This window comes from Diceros bicornis, chromosome 15, assembly GCF_020826845.1.
Source record: "Diceros bicornis minor isolate mBicDic1 chromosome 15, mDicBic1.mat.cur, whole genome shotgun sequence".
Taxonomy (NCBI): Eukaryota; Metazoa; Chordata; class Mammalia; order Perissodactyla; family Rhinocerotidae; genus Diceros; species Diceros bicornis.
Genome location: NC_080754.1, coordinates 27,278,668 through 27,299,453, shown reverse-complemented (window position 1 = coordinate 27,299,453; position 20,786 = coordinate 27,278,668). Strand labels below are relative to the sequence as shown.

General features: G+C 38.3%; 1 protein-coding gene across 5 annotated transcripts in view; it reads left to right on the top strand.

The window, feature by feature from the left end:
- PCYT1A (phosphate cytidylyltransferase 1A, choline) overlaps positions 1–20,490 on the top strand; it is a 36,939-nt gene extending 16,449 nt beyond the window's left edge. For all 5 annotated transcript variants that reach the window (XM_058556015.1, XM_058556017.1, XM_058556016.1 and 2 more), the window contains 7 exons: positions 7,365–7,464; positions 10,018–10,134; positions 10,826–10,977; positions 12,876–12,954; positions 13,709–13,851; positions 15,267–15,455; positions 16,364–20,490. In XM_058556015.1, the coding sequence (XP_058411998.1) occupies positions 7,365–7,464; positions 10,018–10,134; positions 10,826–10,977; positions 12,876–12,954; positions 13,709–13,851; positions 15,267–15,455; positions 16,364–16,570 (987 nt within the window). In that variant the 3' untranslated portion in view covers positions 16,571–20,490. The remainder of the gene's footprint in view (positions 1–7,364; positions 7,465–10,017; positions 10,135–10,825; positions 10,978–12,875; positions 12,955–13,708; positions 13,852–15,266; positions 15,456–16,363) is intronic.
- The last annotated feature ends 296 nt before the right edge of the window (positions 20,491–20,786 follow it).

Genomic DNA, 20,786 nt, shown 5'->3' with positions numbered 1-20,786 from the left:
CATTTCCTCCCAACCTCCCCAGCCTCTGGAAACCACTAATCTACTTTCTGTGTCTATAGATTTGGCTATTCTGGACGTTACATACAAATGGCATCATATGGTATGTGCTCTTTTGTGGCTAACTTCTTTCATTGAGCGTGTTTTCAAGAATCATCCATGTTGTAGCATATATCAGTACTTCATTTCTTTTTATTGCCAAATAACATTCCACTGTATACCACATGCCACGTTTTATTTCTCTATTCGTTAGTTGATATTTGGGTTGAGCAAACAAGATTTTATCACATATTTATAATGTGCAAGCATGGCAGTAAGTACGAGAAGTGTAAAGATAAACAAGGCCTTCCTGGGGCTGGCCCGGTGGCACAGTGATTAAGTTCGGCGCGCTCTGCTTTGCTGGGCTAGATTTGCAGGTTCGGATTCTGGGTGTGGACCTACACCACTAATCAAGCCATGCTGTGGTGGCATCCCACATACAAAATAGAGGAAGATGGGCACAGATGTTAGCTCAGGGCCACTCTTCCTCAAGCAGAAAGAGGAAGATGGGCAACAGGTGTTAACTCAGGGCCAATCTTCCTCACCAAAAAACAAAACAAAACAAAACAAAACAAAACAAAACAAAAGAACGAGGCCTTCCTTTTGAGAGATGTGAGCATAATGTAGAGCTCTATAGCTCAGAGCTCATTAGCTTTAGAAAAGTGCTGTCCTTGCAAGTGGGGAAAGAAATAGGAAGGGTCACCAGGTATTAGGTACCTGGGTTGGGGGGTCAGGATGAAATGGATAGAAGAGAGAGAAAAGAGTTAAGGAGAAAAAATTAAGGGATAACTTTATGGCTAGTTTATTTATAAGTATAATTAATTTACTCATACAGATGTTTCAAAAGGATCATAAAAATATTTACAAAGAGAAGGACATTTAGCTTATCTTAATATTTATCATATATATTGAATAAGTTACAAAGTACCTAAACTCTGGGGAAAATTGGCCGTAGTTCTACTTATGAAGATAGAGCTCATAATTTCATTTCAACCAACATATATTGAGAACCTCTGTGTGCTAGTTTCTATGCATTGGAGATGCGAAGATGAAAAGATAACCTTGCTCTTAAGAAGCTCACAGACGAATAGGGGAAAGAGATAGCCACAAATAATTAAAATACGGTATGAAAGGGCCAAATAGAAGGAAGTTAGAGGTACAATAGCTGTCTACAGGAGCAAGGGATTAACTTTGACTGAGGGGTGGGGGCAGTGGTTTTGGAAAAGCTTCATCAAGGAGATTTCTGAGCTGAACTTTAAAGCATAAATAGAAATTTAAGAAATGGACGGAAGATAGAGTGCAAGTTCAGAAGTGTGAAATAATGGTATGTAGCAAACTGCACGTAATATTGCTGAGGCTTAAAGTTCAGAATAGAATCTGCAATAGATAAGGTAAACAAGGGCCTGATCATGAAGGATCTTGTATGCTGTGTGAGGGAGTTTAAACTTTATCCTATAGGTAATGTGGTCAGATTTATGATTTAGAAAGATCATCTTGATTGCTTTGGAAAGGATGGGTTGAAATGGATACACAGAAGCCGGAGGACTACTTGTGAGATTGTGGTAATGATCCAGGTTGGAGATGATGAGGGCTTAAACTAAGACAGTGGATACAGAAAGGATGAGATCAATTTTAAGTTTTTAAGAGAGAAAGTAAAATAGACAATGGCAAGAGGAATCAGGGAGAATTATTATTTTTCTTTCCTTTTTTAACAGATCCCCAGGGGGTGGAATCTTTCTGTTCTGTTCCTTATCCCTTGTTTCTCACATCACATGGTATTCCTCTTGACTCTGTAGCCTTTCCCCTGGCATTATTGTAATAATTTATATTAATAAATAAATAATAGAGCTGAGATTTAGATCTAAGTTTTTTCAGGTCCTAAACCCGTGCCCTTTCGTTATACTTCACTACCAGGTAGTCAAAAGACTTGAAAGCAATGTTATTCTGTAGGATTCTCCTGAGGTTAAAATGAAGGAGGTATGTTTGAGGTGAACATAGGTAGAAATACTTAGTCCTACTTTTATAAACCTCAGCTTCTAGAGACACTGTTCTCTAACTGAGAAGAGAATAACAGTCTGTTTTTAAAAATACTACTCATTCTACTTGGAGGCAACTCTAGAGAGAGAGATTTTGCTGATCTGTTGTAGGTGAAGAACCTTAGGTTTCATTCTCTATACTTAGGAGGAATTGATTCAGCACAAACTCTAGCCAGGAGGGACAGCTGCATTTGCCTTCTGCCTTGGAAGATACACTGTATATGAGGAAGATTAAAGAAACAGTTATGAAAGATAGGATACTTAATGTGTTTTTTTAAATTGAGATAAAATTCACATAACATAAAATTCACCATTTTAACCAAAGTGTACAATTCAGTGGTTTTTAGTATATTCACAATGTTGTACAACCATCACCACTGTTTAATTGCAGAACATTTTCATTACCACAAAAAGAAACCCTGTACTCATTAGCAGTTACTCCACATTCCCTCCTCTCCACCCTCTGGCAACCACTGATCTACTTTCTGTCTCTAGGGATTTGCCTATTCTGGAAATTTCATATAAATGGAATCATATAATATGTGGCCTTTTGTGTCTGGCTTCTTTTCTTTAGCATAATGTTTTCAAGGTCCATCCAGATGATAGCATGTATCAATACTTCATTTCTTTTTATAGGTGAATAATGTTCCATTGTATGGACATACTATTTTGTTTATCCACTCATCACTTGATGGACATTTGGGTTGTTTCCACTCTTTGGCTTTTGTGAATAATGCTGTTATGAACATTATTCACGTACAGGGTTTTTTTTAAACATATGTTTTCAATTCTCTTGGTTATGTACCTAGGAGTGTAATTTCTGGGTCATATGGTATTCTATGTTTAACATTTCGAAGAATTGTTTTCTAAAGCTATGTACCAGTTTACATTCACAGCAGCAGAGTATGAAGGTTCCAGTTTCTCCACATCCTTGCCATCACTGTTATTGCCTGTCTTTTTGCTTATAGCCATCCTAGTGGGTATGAAGTGGTATCTTATTGTGGTTTTGATTTGCATTTCCATATTGACTAGTATTGTTGAGCATCTTTTCATGTGCTTTTTGGCCATTAGTATATCTTTTTTGGAGAAATGTCTAGATCCCTTTGTCTCCTTAACTCTTTACTTCCCTCCCCTTCACCAGGGTCTAAGCCTAGATTTTTCACAGTTTCTGTTAATTCTTTTTTTCTCTTCCTGGACCTATTAACTTGGCCTTCTAAAGATTAAAGTTTCTAGGTTGATTTGGGCTGAATATAGTGCTCAATAGTTCCATTAATCATTTGCTGATGCTCTAATGCATTTCCCACAACGGCCATTCCAAATATTTTCTACTTTCCTCAAGCTTTCAGTCTCATTCCAGCCTCTCTGTTCTTCATAGATAACTTTACTTCCTTCTTTACTATACTATATAAATTGAGGACATCAGATATAAGTTTGTATATCTTTCTTCCTTTACATCAACATTGTCCTTTTATAACCTTTCCTTTCTTCTGCTGTTAGAAAAATGTGATCCTTCTTATTTCTAGGACTAACACCTCTCGCCCTGCTCTCCTTTGAGGCCATTCCTCTAGACTCTTCCTTTCTTAATTATCTGTTATTTCCTTCTCCACTATTTTCAGTCTATTTGACTCCTTTTCCTCTGTCTTGGACATGTACAGATCTCCACTTAAAAAAAAAACTGCCGCTTGATCCTGCTGTCCTCTCTAGGTACCTTTCTGTTTTTGTCATTCCCTTTATGGCCTCACATCTCTAATGAGAGATTATTACTGATCTATTTCCTTGTCTTCTAATTTTGTTAAAGGCACTGGTGTTCTGACTTTCACTAATATATTCTAGAAAGTCTCTAATAGTCATTTGAATCTCTGAATTAAAAGACTTTTCTCAGTTCTCATTTTCTTTCATCTCACCTCCTTTTTTTAAAACTTCTCTGTTCCTGCTAATGGTACCACAATCTTATTTTCCTCAGTTCAAAAACTCAGTTATTGTAAATTCCTCTCTTTCTCAAGTGACAATATTTTTTATTTTTACCATGTCCTACCTATTCTTCATTCACAAAATCTTTTGTCTGTCACCCTTTCTACTCCCATTGCAATATTAATGGGAAAATCCATAAGTCTGTTTCCTCCTCCCTATAATAATCTCTGAACTGATCTCTTTCTAAGTGTGCAAAATAACCAGTGGTATTCTGGTAAACTGGCTCACTGGGGGAAAAAGAAAAACCTCTGATAAGTAGGATTTGCTGATTTCTGTGGCTGATTTCAAGCTACCAATGATTTAATAACCAGCCCACAAAATTTATGAATATTTAATAACTGACTTCAGTACACCATTGATAATAACTTTCAGAGATGCAGTCAGGCTAGTCTTTCATCTACAGGTAATCTTAATAAGCATTTTTTTTTCTATTTGTTTCATATATTTTTTATGTTTTATATATATAACAACTTTATTGAAATATAATTCATATACCATTATAATTCACATACCCACTTAAAGTATGCAATTCAGTGGTTTTTAGTATATTCAAAGAGTTGTGCAACCATCATCATAATCCATTTTAGAACATTTTCATTACCCCAGAGAGAAACCCTGTACCCATTAGCAGTCACTTTCCATTTTTCTCCAATTCTCCCAGCCCAGTGTAACCACTAATCTACTTTATGTCTATAGATTTTCCTATTCTGGACATTACATATAAATGGAATAATATAATAAGTGGTCTTTGTGGCTGGCTTCTTTCACTTAACATAATGTTTTCAAGGTTCATCCATGTTGTGGCATGTATCAGTACTGCATTCCATTTTATTGCCAATTATCTTTTGTTTCTTGAGGTTTAACTTACGTACAGTAAAGTTTACAAACCTTAAGTATACAGTTCAATAAATGTTCACATATGTATACATCCATGTAATCACCAGTACTCCTAGAAGACTCCTTCACCCCCCTGCTAGTCAGTATCCTCTTTTCCTAAATTTCTTCTTTGTCCTCTGGCTTTTGTTCACCATAGATTAGCTTTGCCTGTTTTTGACCTTCATACAGATGGCATCATAGAATATATTTTATTTTGTGAATAGCTTATTCACAAATTATTGTTAACCTACTCTTTGAATACTAACTTCTAGAGAATAAATTGTTTTCTCTAATCTGTAGGGAAATCTCTAATAAATTCAGAAAATTACACATTTGGGTCCTTGGTCTAATCTTATCTCTTTTTAAAAATGTTTTAAAAAAGGATAACACACACACATATCTCCTAAAAATGAATGTTTTCGCTTATCTTACAGTGTTAGCATATCTTAAACTAAGCTTATATAAGTGATTTTTAAAAGAAATATGTTTTAATTCTAAAACCTAATTAAAATAATTTAACCTTATCTGAAAATAAAACAAAGCAATGTCTTCCCAGTCTCTGGATTCAGCTCAATCATGATGTGATCTGTTTAGAATTTAAAATTCTAAGTGGACATCAGTACAGCCCAATAGAAATTAAAAGGATTATAAGGGAATGTTATGAACAACTTTATGCCAAAAAATTTGACCATATGGATGAAATAGACAAATTCCTAGAAAGAGACAAATTATCAAAACTGACCCAAGATGAAATAGAAAATCTGAATAGACCTATCCCAAGTAAAAAAATTGAATTAGTCATTAAAAATCTCCCCACAAAGGCAAGTCCAGGCCCAGATGGCTTCATTGGTGAATTCTATCAAACGTTTAAAGAAGAAATAATACCAATCCTATACAAACACTTTCAGAAAATAGAGGAGAAGAGGATACTTCCTAACCCATTTTATGAGGCCAGATATCAAAGCCAGGCAAAAACATCGCAAGAAAAGAAAACTATGGTTCAAAATCCCTCATAAACTTGGATGCAAAAATCCTTAACAATATATTAACAAATTGAATCCAGGAACATATAAAAAGATTTATACATGACCAAGAGAGATTTCACTTAGGAATGCAAGGTTGGTTTTATATCCTAAAATCAATTACTCTGGTATACCATAATTAATAAAATAAAAGATAAAGCCAAATATGATTGTTTCAGTGATGCAGGAAAGGTATGTGACAAAATCCAACACTTGTTCATTATAGAAACTCATAACAAACTACAGAAGGAAGGGAGATTCCTCAACTTGGTAAAGAGCATCTACAGAAAACCTATAGCTAACATAATACTTAATGGTGAAAGATTGTGTGCTTCCCCCCAGGATCGGGAACAAGGCAAGGATATTTGTCCCTGCCATTTCTATTGAACATTGTGCTAGAAGTTCCAACTAGTGCAATAAGGGATAATAAAAGGAAATTAAAAGCATCCAGATTGGAAAGGAATAAGTAAAACTGTCTTTACTCACAGATGATATGACCTCATATGTAGAAAATCCTAAGGAATCTACCAAACAAATAAATTGCTAAAACTAATAATTGAGTTTAGCAAAGTCACAGGACATAAGATCCATATATGAAAATCAACTGAAATTACACACACAGGCACGGATACACACAGACAAATCAATTGCATTTCTATATGCTAGCAAGGAACAATCAAAAAATAAAATTAAGAAAACGGTTCCATTCACAATAGCATCAAATAGAATAAAATACTTAGAGTTTGGAATATATTTAACAAAAACTCTTTAGTGAGGCTTTCCTCTATAGAGGAAAGAACATACCTGCATGTTTATTTCAGCTTTGCATCTGAGTAATTGCATACGATTCATATAACTTCTCTGAACCTTGTTTTCCTCATCTTTAAATTGAGGATAACTATAGTACTACTTGCTTCACAGGACTGTTATGAGCATTAGAACATATTTACAGTGTATAGCATTACATAGTGATAATTGTGCTTAATAAAGTACACAGAAGCTGTTTGTCTTCTCAGTCCCCTAGTTGAAGTGGTACAAAAATGCACTTACAAACCTTGTCAATTTTGTCACATAGAACAAAATGCTAAGGTTGCTGTTCTGCCATGTGACAGAGGAGCCATCATTCTGGACCCAGTTAGTTGGGCCTGTGCTTAGGTTCCCAGCCACCTTGCTCAGTCTTACCCTGAAATCACCAGCAAGACATTTATCGTTCATGCTATGATTTACCCATTTGGTAAAAGGTTGCAACTTTTACTTGTCATTTTAGAATGCCTTTTTTTCTTTTTAACGTTATAAAGTTTTAGGAGGAATTTCAATCACAGCACATTGAATAACTGATTGTTCTTAAAAGCTCTGTTTTTTGAGTATTTCAGTTTGTACTGTTGAATTTAGCTTTATTTTCTTTCATTTTCTTCTTCTTAAGGGCTTACGGCAGCCAGCTCCTTTTTCTGATGAAATTGAAGTAGACTTTAGTAAGCCCTATGTCAGGGTAACTATGGAAGAAGCCAGCAGAGGAACTCCTTGTAAGTAAATGCCTAATTGATGTGTTTTTGTTTTTAGCATTCAGCTGTATTTATCAAATATAGACCTACTGTCTTTATTCATCTCTCAGTTTACCTATAAAGACTAGTTGGGGGAGGAGTTCCTTCTATCTGCCTTGCTGTTCTATTTGAGAGGATAATTCTACTCCATAAAATTTTATTTTTTCTTATTATTATTCACTTGTTTCCCAGGTCACAAGGTATGTCGTAGCTATGAAATATAGTGGTACACACTTGCTTCCTGGGCTGTTGTCACAACTATGACAGCAGAGCAGAGACAATGAGATATTAGCCTAAGCTGGGTTATAATCTTGTCTGTTTTTACAAAGGTCCAAATAATATGTCAGGCTGTCACATTTTTAATAACCTTCAGAATTGTCCTTCAAATCTTCCTGCATTCTATTAGTCAATACTCTAGCTATGATGCTGCTGATTGATACAGGACAAAAATTATCCCAGGTTGAGAGATGCTTATCACTTAATTTTATCTTTATTGATATTATAATTTTCCAGGGTTTTTTTGACTCACTTTATTATATTCAAAGCCCATACTTTTTATTTGTTTGTTTATTTTACATCATTAATTAGCAATTTTTGACCACATAAATTATTAATATGTATTCTAGATATTCTTCCTGTTTTGAACAATTGGTTTTAGTGATCATCATAAGTAGAAACTTTCATGAGCATTTGTTAGGAATATAAAGCCCTATAGACAGCTGTCCTTCTCTATAAATTCTCTAATTCTCCTTTTGTTCCAATTCTTTTTCAATTTTTCTGATTACTGTGCTAAGTGTTCTCTCTACTCTGTAAATATAGGGCTGGGCTCAAATCTAGGTAAGCACTAGGGAATAAGAGGCAGTTATAGCCACAAATCTATACATTTCCAGCATATAGAAGATATTTGTGGTTACTTAATTGTGTTGATATGTTTGCTCTCTGTTGTAACTGAGGAGTAGTAAAATACGAATAGAAATGAATGCTGGACAGTGTCAGGCCAGGGATCCCAATAGCCCTTGGCTATGTCTTAGCTATATGGAGTATGATTTGGGGGTCCACAAAATTCCAGAGAATACTTTCCTTTTGTAAAAGTGATTAGATATAGCTCACGTTGATCACAACCCTTCTGATTCATCATGTGATTTTTTGGGTTTGGCTCCCCTTACTTGAGTAACAAGACAGGCTAATGGGGCAGGGTAGAATGACAACAAGGAACAACAGAGGCTATATGTAGCAGCATGTAATGGTGGTAGGTCAAATTTCAAAATGACACTAAACAGTTCAAGGATCACAGTCAGATGTGATAGTAGAGCCTGTTGAGGTCGATAACTTTTCATGTACTCTCTAATGACACACATTCAGAATGCGGTCCTGCACTCAGATCTGCTAACATTAGTTATATTACCCATCTTGTTGCTAATCTATCCCACATACCATTTGTGGTACATAAAATGTGTATATGTGTAAGTGTACTGTTCCCAAGTTTTGAAACTTATACTTAATAAGCACTAACTAATAAACCTAGTTTTTTTAAATTTTAGAATAATAGAATTTTACGAGTAAGTCATTTTTGAGATTATCTACTTTGTAGTCTCTTCATTATATACATGAAGAAATTAAGGTTCATAGAAACTAAGACGTGAAGGCTCCCCTACAGTAAAACAGATAATTAGTGACAGAATTGAAGCTAAAACTTAGGTTTTTCCATCCTTGTGTTCTTTTCACCCTGGAGTGATGGTACTCTTTGTAGACATTAGTTATAAACCATAGAAGGCCGTCAGCAAACTTAGTGCATTTTGGGCAGAACGAATAGTCACAAATTAGCCTAAAAAGTTTGCCAGTCTAATTTAATCTCTGTTTTTTCTCCTGTATCTCATACTGTCTATTTGGTTTTATGTTAAATAACCAAGTAACTGACTATTCATGCCAGTGCTGGACAAGGAATAAACCAATAAAGAATCTACACATGCCATAGTTGATGAATTTTAAACCAATAACTGGTACTTACCCTCCCTCTTTCTCAATCTCAACCCTCTGGATCACTCCTTACTCTCCAGGCAATAGTAGGGAGATTTATTTTCAAAGCAAAGCATTAGTCAGTAGTAATCAAGGCAGCTTTCTTGAAATTGAGAGAGCAAGCAGCCAGAATATAGTTTAACTATACTCTGTTCAAACATAACTGAAGTTTAAAGATAAATTGAAGGTGAGAATTTTGAAGGTCAGGACAAATCTGTTGTATAACCTTTAAATAACTTTAAGAAAAATCATCAAATCCAGTTACCTTATCAGTTTGGTACAACCAGGCTAACAAAGAGAGTTAGAGGATATGATGTCAAGAGGGTCTTTTTAGCCAAGGAGGTTTGTCATGTTATTTCTCACAACTCCAATCCACTCCCAGGTTAGGGTGAATATCCAGAGAACACTTTAAGAGAAGGGTATGCAGGATGGAACAGTTACCTAGTGCCATTTCCATTTGTCAAATACAGGGTTTTGAATCAATGTATTTCTGTGATAAATTCTTTCTTTTGGATTTAGGTGAGCGGCCTGTGAGAGTTTATGCAGATGGAATATTTGACTTATTTCACTCTGGTCATGCCCGGGCTCTGATGCAAGCAAAGAACCTTTTCCCTAATACATACCTCATTGTGGGAGGTAAGAAAATATCTGATGATTTTAGGTGCTGTCTAGAAAAAAATTATAGTAGTCCTTTTCTCTCTCATATCCTTATCAACTGTTATTCGCCCTTGTTTGGGTCTTTAAATGAGGGATATAGTACATCCTTCTAAAACATAAAGTATATGAGGTACTAGCAACCTAAACCTGGAGAGAGGAGCTCCAGGCTCATTGACCTGAGATGGCCAGTATTTATCTCACTGCTTTTAGCTGAGTTTCTGCAGTCATGGGAGCAATGTTGACCCCTATTGCCTACCTTAAGAACAGCATTTGCTGTAGATTTCAGTTTATCATTTTGAATCTACTGAAATACAAAAGTCTGCCAAGCAAATGTTATGTGGTTTAGTCCATTCTTATAAAAGTATACCGGGAAAACATTTTTAAAGACTTAATTGATGTAGAAATACACACCAGGTTCATTTCAAAGCCTATTGTATCCTCTCTTCTCCAAAACGTGAACATAATATGTAGTGAGTGTTGCTCCTGAAGGTGTATCTTGGATTAGGAAAAGCACTGTTACCCAGACTGAACTATATCCAGAAGATTCTTCTCCAGGTGGGGAGATTGGTTATAGTCCTGGGAAATGAGAGAGGAGGGGAGAAGTTGGTGACTAAGTAGTGGTTAAGCAAAGGGGACTTTGACTTACAAGTTTATGATGTGGTGAACTCAGTTTGCAGTGATGAGCTAACGCACAACTTCAAAGGCTTCACAGTGATGAATGAAAATGAGCGCTATGATGCAGTGCAGCACTGCCGCTATGTGGATGAGGTGGTGAGGAATGCCCCCTGGACCCTGACACCGGAGTTCTTGGCAGAACACCGGGTAAGAAACTGGGCACAAGTCCCCATTCCTTGTTTCAGAATTCCCTCAACTCTCAAGGCTTCTGGTACTAGTTTTCCACTAGCCCTATTTTACTTCTACCTTCTATGTAAGTTTCACATAGAGGAGATGATGGTGATATTACTAATAATAGTAGTTATCCCTGACGTTTATATGGGGTTTGATGGTTTACAAGCACTTTTATATCCATTATATTTCATTGCTCCCACAATAATCTTGTAGTGTAGTTATTATTTCCACTTTACTATGAGAAAAGGGCTCACAGAGACCTGATACCCTGCTCCAGGTCACACTGTAGCAGAGCTAGAAATTGCTCTTCAGTTATGTGGTTTTTTCCCTCCCACGCTATAGGTGTATCCACCCTCATAACATACCAGTCTCTTCAGAATATACATAGCCCCAGCCATGTGCTCAAGGAGTTCACTTTCCAGGAAATAAGACAGATAGACATAGACTTCTCTTGTGTTAACTTAAATTTAGTTTCAGGGCTTTGATTTGGGGCTAGAAGTTGTCTAGGATCAGAAACCAGGGATGTTTCTCACTTTTATTCTGTGAGTCAGTGTTGTAAAACTCTTACCTTCTTTGAATTCTCTCACATTAAAGCAACAGGTTTCCTACAAAAGGTGGGTATAAAGGATGAGAAAGATTTATCAGACTAGGTTGAGCATCCTCAGGCTTGAGGAATCAGCAAGCATATTGTCAGTTTTCTACAGGGGTGTGTGGAATGTTGCAGATGAATTGTTCAGTGAGGCAGGAAAGAGCAAAGGTAGCCAAAGTGCTTCAAAAGCAATACTTGGGTAGGCCTGAAGCTAAGGGATATTTGTTATAACTGTTTAGGATTAGGACAGATCTTTTATAGTTCTCTAGCTTTTCTTCTCAACACTTAGCCAGTGGCACCAAAGGTGATAAGAAAGATTATTGTCAGCAACACAGCCAGGCAGGCCCAGACAGAAGAGGTTGGAGGAACTTCCAGCTTCTCTTTTCTGCTTATTGGCAGTATATCCTCAACCACGTGCCTTGCTTGCACACCATACTTGTTTTTACTTTGCTGCCTGTGGATCCCTGACAAGTTGTTCATGGGTAATTGAGATGTTAGCCTAGAGTCCTGACATAGTTTTGATGAGCATGCTTCACACTACAGTGGCTTCTGGGAGTTGGGTATGGTGGTATTAGCAATTATGGTAGCATAGGGCTTATGGCCTATTCAGGAAGGAGTAAATTAGTGAGGTTTAGCAGGGCCCTCAGACAGATTTTTGATCCCAGTGCCATTGACGTCTTCTCACTGTTGCAAGAGGTATTGACAGTAGTAAAATGATAGATCCTGAGACCAAAAGGTCTTTTATGGCTTTGGGTTTTGTATTTCTCAGGAGTACAGATGTATCCATTCCATTCAAAGGGCTCTTGGTTGCTATTTTTATTTCCTACTCATGGACTGAGAGAGAAACCAGTTAACACAGAAGTGACCTCTTTCTCATATTTTTAGAAACTCTTATTTAATCAATCATTATAGATCCAGGAGGATGGGGAGATTTCCTTTCTTCTTTCCTCAGCTCCACCCACTAACTAGCTCACCAGCAAGTCTTCCAGCCCTATTGACCACAGCATGGTGACTGGTACACAGTGTGGGGTAGCGCTTCCAGTAGACCAGGAAAAATAACTGAAAAAGAAACTGGCTGACTTCATATTTATGATCCGTAAATAATTAGGTTGGGTGGTTTGTGAATGAATCGTGGAATTTATGAGCAAAGCAAAGAGAGACAGAGAAAAAGTCCATTTGAGGCCTGGCTTTTGTTTGTTGTCCTTTTTCTGGGCTTGAGAGTATTTACTGGTTCTTTATGAATGGCAGAAATGGGTTTTAAATAATGTTTCTTTATTTTCAGATTGATTTTGTAGCCCATGATGACATACCTTATTCTTCTGCTGGGAGTGATGATGTTTATAAGCACATCAAAGAAGCAGGTGAGTAAGTTGACATGCATCCTCACTTCATGGAGTCTCGGGCAGTGACAGAGACTCAGCCACATCACTACTTTACAGAGGAAAATTTATACACTAAGAAATTCAACATCCACTTTCAGGTAACACTTTGGGTAAAAGGTTAAGGTGAGCTTGGCACTGACATCTGTCAATTCTCAGTCTAAACATCTACTTTTGGTATCTCTTAATTTCAGGAAACCCTTCTCCAGCCGCTTATTTTTCTTAATATTAGGACCATGTAGCTCCCTTTTTCCTTACCCCTAGCTTTTTTTTTTTTTTTTTTTTTGTGAGGGAGATCAGCCCTGAGCTAACATCCGTGCTAATCCTCCTCTTTTTGCTGAGGAAGACCGGCTCTGAGCTAACATCTATGGCCAATCCTCCTCCTTTTTTTCTTCCTCAAAGCCCCAGTAGATAGTTGTATGTCATAGTTGCACATCCTTCTAGTTGCTGTATGTGGGATGCGGCCTCAGCATGGCCGGAGAAGCAGTGCGTCAGTGCGCGCCCGGGATCCGAACCCGGGCCGCCAGTAGTGGAGCGCGCGCAGTTAACCGCTAAGCCACGGGGCCGGCCCACCCCTAGCTTTTGATTCAGTCCTCCTCCTGTATATCAGTATCTCCAGACTTCACTTAGCAGATTCTGCTTTTTGAGGAAAGGAAAGGAATGTTGTACCCAGTTTCCATCTAGTCCTACTGCCTGAGCTAACCAGAATGTCACAGTGTTTGTGTTCTTGGGTTAGGCATGTTTGCTCCAACACAGAGGACAGAAGGTATCTCCACATCAGACATCATCACCCGAATTGTCCGGGACTATGATGTGTACGCGAGACGGAACCTACAAAGGGGCTACACGGCCAAGGAGCTCAATGTCAGCTTTATCAACGTGAGTTCCAACCTCATCCCAGAGTTCCCTGGCCTTAGGACACACGTTGCCTGCCACTTCATCTGAGCTAAACTTACTTGTCAGTCTGCTCTAATTATTACCTCCAAAAGCTCAGTGAATGCCTCTTTGCAGATAACACTATGCTAAGCTCTTTACAAAGAGAATGGAAAAGAGGCATTTTCTGCCTTTATTGTCTATTATCAACACATTGATAATAAGGATACACAGCCAGTTAAATTAATAAGAATGTGTAGCTTACATAGTATAGTATTTAGATCAAATACATTTAAAACTGTGGTTCTTACCCTTTTTTTTTTGATTGGATGGTCTTTTGAAAATCTGATGAAAGCTATGGATCGTCTCCCTGTGTGGATAGTGACACACAACATTTTGCATGCAATTTCTTAGAGCACATGGACCTAAGTTTTAAAATTTGATTTATGAAAGCAAAGTTTATCTTGGCTTAATATTGCCCTTTAGAAACAAACTGCTATATATTATGTATATAAATTATACTCCAATAAAGTTGATTTAAATAGAAGAAGAAAGATGCTAACTATGTCTTCTACATAAGTAGTTTATCACGTTCCCTCACCTGCTCTCAGCTCTGTGAATTATAAGAATAGGTGAATTGGTTTCATCTAAATATGATTTATCTATGCAATAAACCCTAACAGTTGTTAACCACCTACTACAAAATCTTTATCTATTTTTAGATGTTTAAAAACTCTAAACATATTCCTTTCCCTTTATGATCTGGAAATTATGAGAATCCTTTTCATTTGGCTAAAGACTTCCCCCACCCCCACCGGGGGTGTGTACCATTTTCCCTTATCTTTAGGGAAGCTGATAGGACCAAAGAGTATCATCTTCATCTTGTGAATAAACAGACCTCCAAATATGAAAAAAATAAAACAAACGACTCTTTTAAAATCATAGAATAAGCCAGTGATAGAAGGAAAAAAATTCAGTACAATAAATGAATTAAGTAAAAGATCCACTACTTCCACTTTCAACCTATTATAATTGGCTTATTCTTGGCAATATTGTGCAGTGATCTCATTGCTCCCAGTACATCTCCGTCTAGAATGGGGTTTGGGTCATGTTGGCATGTTTATGTCCAAGTTTATGTTTTGTCTTTTAAAATCAGACTTCATTTGGCTACATGCCTGTCTGTTAACAGGCTTACCCTATATATTTAGTTCAGTCCCGGACTTATCACCCTTTCGCATAAGATGACCATCCAGAGCATATTTTATCTGTTATTATGCTAGAGAAGTGTGGGAGAGAGTAAAGCAAAGTGAAATTCTGAAGACTGAAAAGAGTGTCAATAGATTGCCAAGTTTTTTCTTTCCTCTTTGGTAGGGAAGGTCAGAGTGAGTATTGTTTCTCAAAACAGCTATTTCTTTACCTAGGAGAAGAAATACCACTTGCAGGAGCGGGTTGACAAAGTAAAGAAGAAAGTGAGAGATGTGGAGGAAAAGTCAAAAGAATTTGTTCAGAAGGTAGAGGAAAAAAGCATTGACCTCATTCAGAAATGGGAGGAGAAATCTCGAGAATTCATTGGAAGTTTCCTGGAAATGTTTGGTCCAGAAGGAGCACTGGTATGTTCTTTTTTGCTGGACAATTTAGAGAATTTCAGGAAAATTTAGGGAATTCTCATGCTATGGAAAGCATTATAGAATCGTTAAGTAGAAAGGGGCATTGACATTAAGAAGTTGTCTAATCTCTTCCCCTTATTGGTCAGAACTATATTTCAGCTAGCCCCAAAAAGTTCTTTAAAATCTTTACAGAAAGAGTTCTTTAAAACCTTTATACATTCTCCTAAATAATTTTGCCTGGTCTCTATCAACCTCCAAATCTGGTGACAAGATAAGCAAATAGTTTGCCCAGCTTGCTTCTACATTATAGTTATCAGAAGGAAAGGACAGAACAAAGAACAGTAAAAAGAAAGCTGCCTCCACTACAAACAGCTGCTGCAGGATAGCTGGGTAAGGTGAGAATTCTGTCCCTGAGGAGTAGCAAGGTCTTTTCCAGCCAAATAAAAGGTGTATGTGTAGTTATTCAACACGTGAGCCCTAGGTTAGATATCAGGAAGCATCTGACCCATGAGAGTGTTTGGGTATCAGAATAGATTATTCAGGGAGAATATGGAATTTTCTTTTCAGGGGACTTTAAAACTAGTATTGGTACCCTTTTGTCTGAGTTAGTTCCTTTGCTTTTTGCCTGGAGCCTGGACTACAGACCAAGTAGCCTTTTAAGAACTCCTTTAAGAAGTCCAGACATATCCATGGGTGACTATGGATAGCAGGTGGGACCCTTTAGATAAGTAGTATAGCATAGACCACTTTAGGGAAGAAATTGCCCAGAATCATAGCTATGTCCCTCTTCTGGCTTGATCACTTTTGACATTGCAGAGAGCACTCATGGTAATTTGAAGTCTTAGATCCTCTAGTGGTGATTTAGTAGGATCCATAGGTTTTTTCCTAACTCTTCCTTTTGGTCTCCTCAGAAACATATGCTGAAAGAGGGGAAAGGCCGGATGCTGCAGGCCATCAGTCCAAAGCAGAGTCCCAGCAGCAGCCCCACTCGTGAACGCTCCCCCTCCCCCTCTTTCCGATGGCCCTTCTCTGGCAAGACTTCCCCACCTTCCTCCCCAACAAACCTCTCCAGGCACAAGGCTGCAGCCTATGATATCAGTGAGGATGAAGAAGACTAATTTTTCATCCCTCCTTTCCTCTCCCCTCCCTCTGCCCCATCACCTTCAGAAGCTCTTTGTTGAATTCCAAATTGTGATCCCAACACTAAACGTAAGGACAGCTACAAACGAAAGACAATTGGGGCAAGAGGACCTAGGATGAGGAGACCAGACAGCGCGTCCTCCAAGAGACATCACCCACCCATACCAAGAAGGAGGCTGACTACACCTTAGAAGCCTGTTCTGCATCCATATACTCTCCCCATGGACTTTGCTTTACTGTTTATGTTCATGTGATCTTGACAGGGAAATTGTCATTTTTATTAATTTTTTAAAAATTAATCTTTCAAATATAGTAAGGAGAACTAATTTTTTGCCCTTGAGGAGTGGGCAGAGGAAGTGGTATAATACCCAGAGACCTTTTCTTCCTGATACACTGTGGTGTTTGCCTCTTCTTCTGAGGCAAACTGGCTTGCCAAATCCTTCAAGCAATGAGCCATGCTGATGGATGATTTTGGGGGGGAAATATCATAATTTTGGTTACCTTAAAGAAAAGCTAAAAGCTGAGTTACAGTCACAAATCCTCTAAATGTACTGCTGATACATGTGTCAATGTGGCTGTGGGAAGAAGGAGATCTGAGCCTAACTTTTCTTACTCCCTGAGGAGTTTCTTGTTGGACCCAAGGGGGTCCATGAAGACACTGATGGGGATGGAACCAGACCACATGGCATCAGCTGCAGCTTTTCTGCTGTGTTCATCTTCTCAGAAAATGTCTTGCCCAGTTATTTGGGAGCTCTTGTCAATCTCTTTTCTGCAATCTACTTTTAAAGGAAGGAACACTTTCTGGGTTACTGTGATTGAGGAGGGGAGTGGAACAATACTCAATCATATACCAAGTCAGTTTAGATTAATTTTTCTGCTGGGAGTAAGTCTCTGGCCCTGCTACTGCTATTTCAGTGCTTATTACCTAGCTTTTTACAAAGAATACTTTGTAAATGTCTGCAGTTTGAACATGATCTGTTAATCCATGTTGCTCATAGCCATATTGAACATTTGGAGAGATGTGCACAGAACATAGACACAAAAGTGTAAGTAAACAACCCCCCTTTCTAAAGCCTTATCTTGACCTCTGCCCCTCTTAAGAATGTTCTTAACTGGAACCAGTGCTCCATGCAGTGTTTCTTTTCCTCAGAGTTGCAGCTGGCAGAGACTTCCCTTCACTGCCCCTCCAGCAGGCCACAAAGCATGGGTTCACATTACAAGAGTATGGTAGGGTCTCTCCCTCTCCATGTGTGCCTGGTGGTTATGGTTCTACCTCCCCTATTAACGTTGCCCAGGGGGATTCACCTCTTCAATTTCACATCAGAGAATGCTGAAACCTAACACTTGCTGTTGAGCATGAGCTCATTTAAACCTCCAGCATCCTACAGCTACATGACCTCACAGATCATCATCCATCAATAATCCTGTAGCTGGGTTCAGGGGAAAATTGCTTATGTCCAAGCCCCACCCCGTCACTCATAAATACCCCTTGTGGGGGTGAAGTTTTAGTGTTTTCAGCTAAGAAAACCACATTTCATCTTTTCTTGCCTCTCTGCTAGGGCTATGAGGATCTCATAGTCCCCTTCATAAAAACTTTCTGATAAAACCTACTCTTCTGCCTAAGGGTCAAAGGCTAGAATCACTGCCTGCCTGCACAGCAGGACTACCTACGTCCTTAAAACTCAGATCACCCAGAGAGTCAGAGTATGACAGAGTAGAGGGACAAAGAGGGGGAAACCTCTTGTCCTGATGGCCTATGAAAACTACATTTCTAACTCTCTTCATGAAGTGCTATCTTTACTATCAAATCTAGTTTACACGAGCTTTGGCTTGGAATCCTTTTTTTGAAACAGTTGGAGTTAATGTTTTCTTATATTACCCAGCTTCATATGATCACATATTTTAACTTTTCTGCTTCAGTCTTCCCTCTTGGAATTCTGCCTGTTTTTGTCTTATTCTCCCTGGTATAGAAACGCGATGCAGTCACCACTGAAGCCCACTTACTTGTTCCCTCAAAGTACACATGTTATCCAAGTGTATTTGGAAAGGGAGATGCCTAGAATGTGGTTTTCCTCCCTGCAGTCACTCCTCTCAAGTGTATGTCATGTCTAGGTCCCAAATGTTTGGGGCCTGCTCTGCTCTGTCAATGGGCTGCTTTTGGCATGCCCTGCCCTTGGAATATGACCTCCAGGCTGATAAGCTCTGTGAGACTGCTGGGGCCAGCCTGTGCATGTGTTCCTGAAAAACTCTCTTGCCCCTTTTGGTGAGCCTCTACTGCCTCAGTCTCCTAACACTAGTATATCTTCAAATAATTTTGACTTACAGCAAAACTTTTATGGTGTGGCATGTTAGATACTTTGGGATGAATGTGATCCTAGGTGCTGGATAAGGATGAGTGGATAGAGGAAGCTGTTAGGATGATGCATTATTTGATATTTGTGCCTAATTAAATGAGGTTAGAGGTTTGCATACCATGACCATGCCTGTGATCTGTAAATCTAATATTAATGTTTGAGGCTGTGGAGCTATTTCTCTGAATCCATGCACAAAGCAGTCAGCCTGAATAGGCCAAATGTGGCAGAGATGGGAGAGCCTTAAAAGTTGGTTGGCCTTGGAGCCTCTGCCTGCAAGATAGAAGGAGAATGGAGACTGAAGCCCTGTAGCTGGTGCTGAAGAGGTGCCATTTCAGCAGTTACCTTGAGATGGGCTGAGCAGGAAGTTTGCTCTTTTCATACACTAGACACAGTAGAACTGAAGAATAGAGGTTGAAACTTTAGAGGAATAGAAATGGATCATTTGTACTGCTGCAGCTGCTTCTGATAGCTGGAGCCAAAGACCATTATTTTGCTGAGGCTTGGGTAAGAAGGTTGGGGATGTGAGGAGGTTGAAATGCTGAAGAGAAGAGAAAATATGGAGGAGGTCAAGAGAACTTTTGACCTTTTGTGATCACTGATAACTTCTTAGGCAGCACCTGAGTTGCATTTTTCTTATTTTACTTGAGACCACAGCCAGTCAGGCAGTCTCTGGATAGTCTCTCTACAATGGTTTTTCATAGTGTTTTTATTACTGTCTTTCTGGAATATCTTGATTTGTGGGTAGCTTTTTTTTTTTTTTCTCCCCTGGAGCTCATTTCCTTTTTAATCTGGTTCCAGATCCCTTATCTAAAATCTTTCCAAATCGATTATATTTTGCTGCTTTTCTTTAATTTCCTAAAAGCCATAGCTTCTCATTTTCTGTCAGCACACAGTCTCACCAGAAGTTGAACCACTACAGGCAGGAAAAAAGGCCTCCATAACGATGTTTTTAATTAATGGTATTTTTTTTAAGCTTACCAATATAAGTATTTTTAAAGGCTATATTTTTCAAAGTCATACAATGATTGTTCTTGTCTTCTCTTATAGAATAGATTGTCATGGGATAAAGAGTGGTCCCTAGCTTCTAATTTTCCAAATAAGCAGAACGTGTTCTTGGGATTAAACTATTAAATGTTAATTTTCTTTAAAAGAAAGAAGATATTCTGTCTGCTAAAGTTTTATGTTAGTACTCAGACTGGGGTAGAAAACAAAAGTACTAAGTTGAACGTTAGGATGACTCAAGTTGTGTTCCTTTAGGTATAAAGTGGGCTTTCCCACCCTTCTTTTGGAGGCACTGACTGTTTTGAACACAGACTTGATTAGTTGGGTTGTTTTGTATTGAGGAACCCGCAAAAACGAGTCTGGGAAAGAAATGCTGGCCGTGGCGTGAATGTTAGCCCCATCACCAGTGCCAGCGTCTACAGGGACATTTTCTTCAGTCAGTGTTGAGTATATTGTTTTCCTGTCTGAGTGTTATTAATTTGTTCAGAGTTACATTGGCTTTTGTCATTTAGCCAAATAAAGGCAATGTGGTTTTACCTGAAGTTCATTCCCTTTGTTTTTGACCTGGTATACATGTGTGATACATTTCATGTGTTTGGGGCTTTTACCTGTACTCTCAGTTCTTTTGCATTTGCATCCTAATATTTGTCCTCAAAATCAAGCTCCATGACCATATTGTTGGGGGATTCCTTTTGCATCTTGGCGCAGAAGACTCAAAAAGCTGTTGTCCCACAAATGGAGGCTGATCTAGATCTTCCAGGTCTGGTGTCATCAGTACCCCAACGACACATCTGTAAGAGAAAGAGCACCTTCCATCTGTTCTTCAGAAGCTTTATTT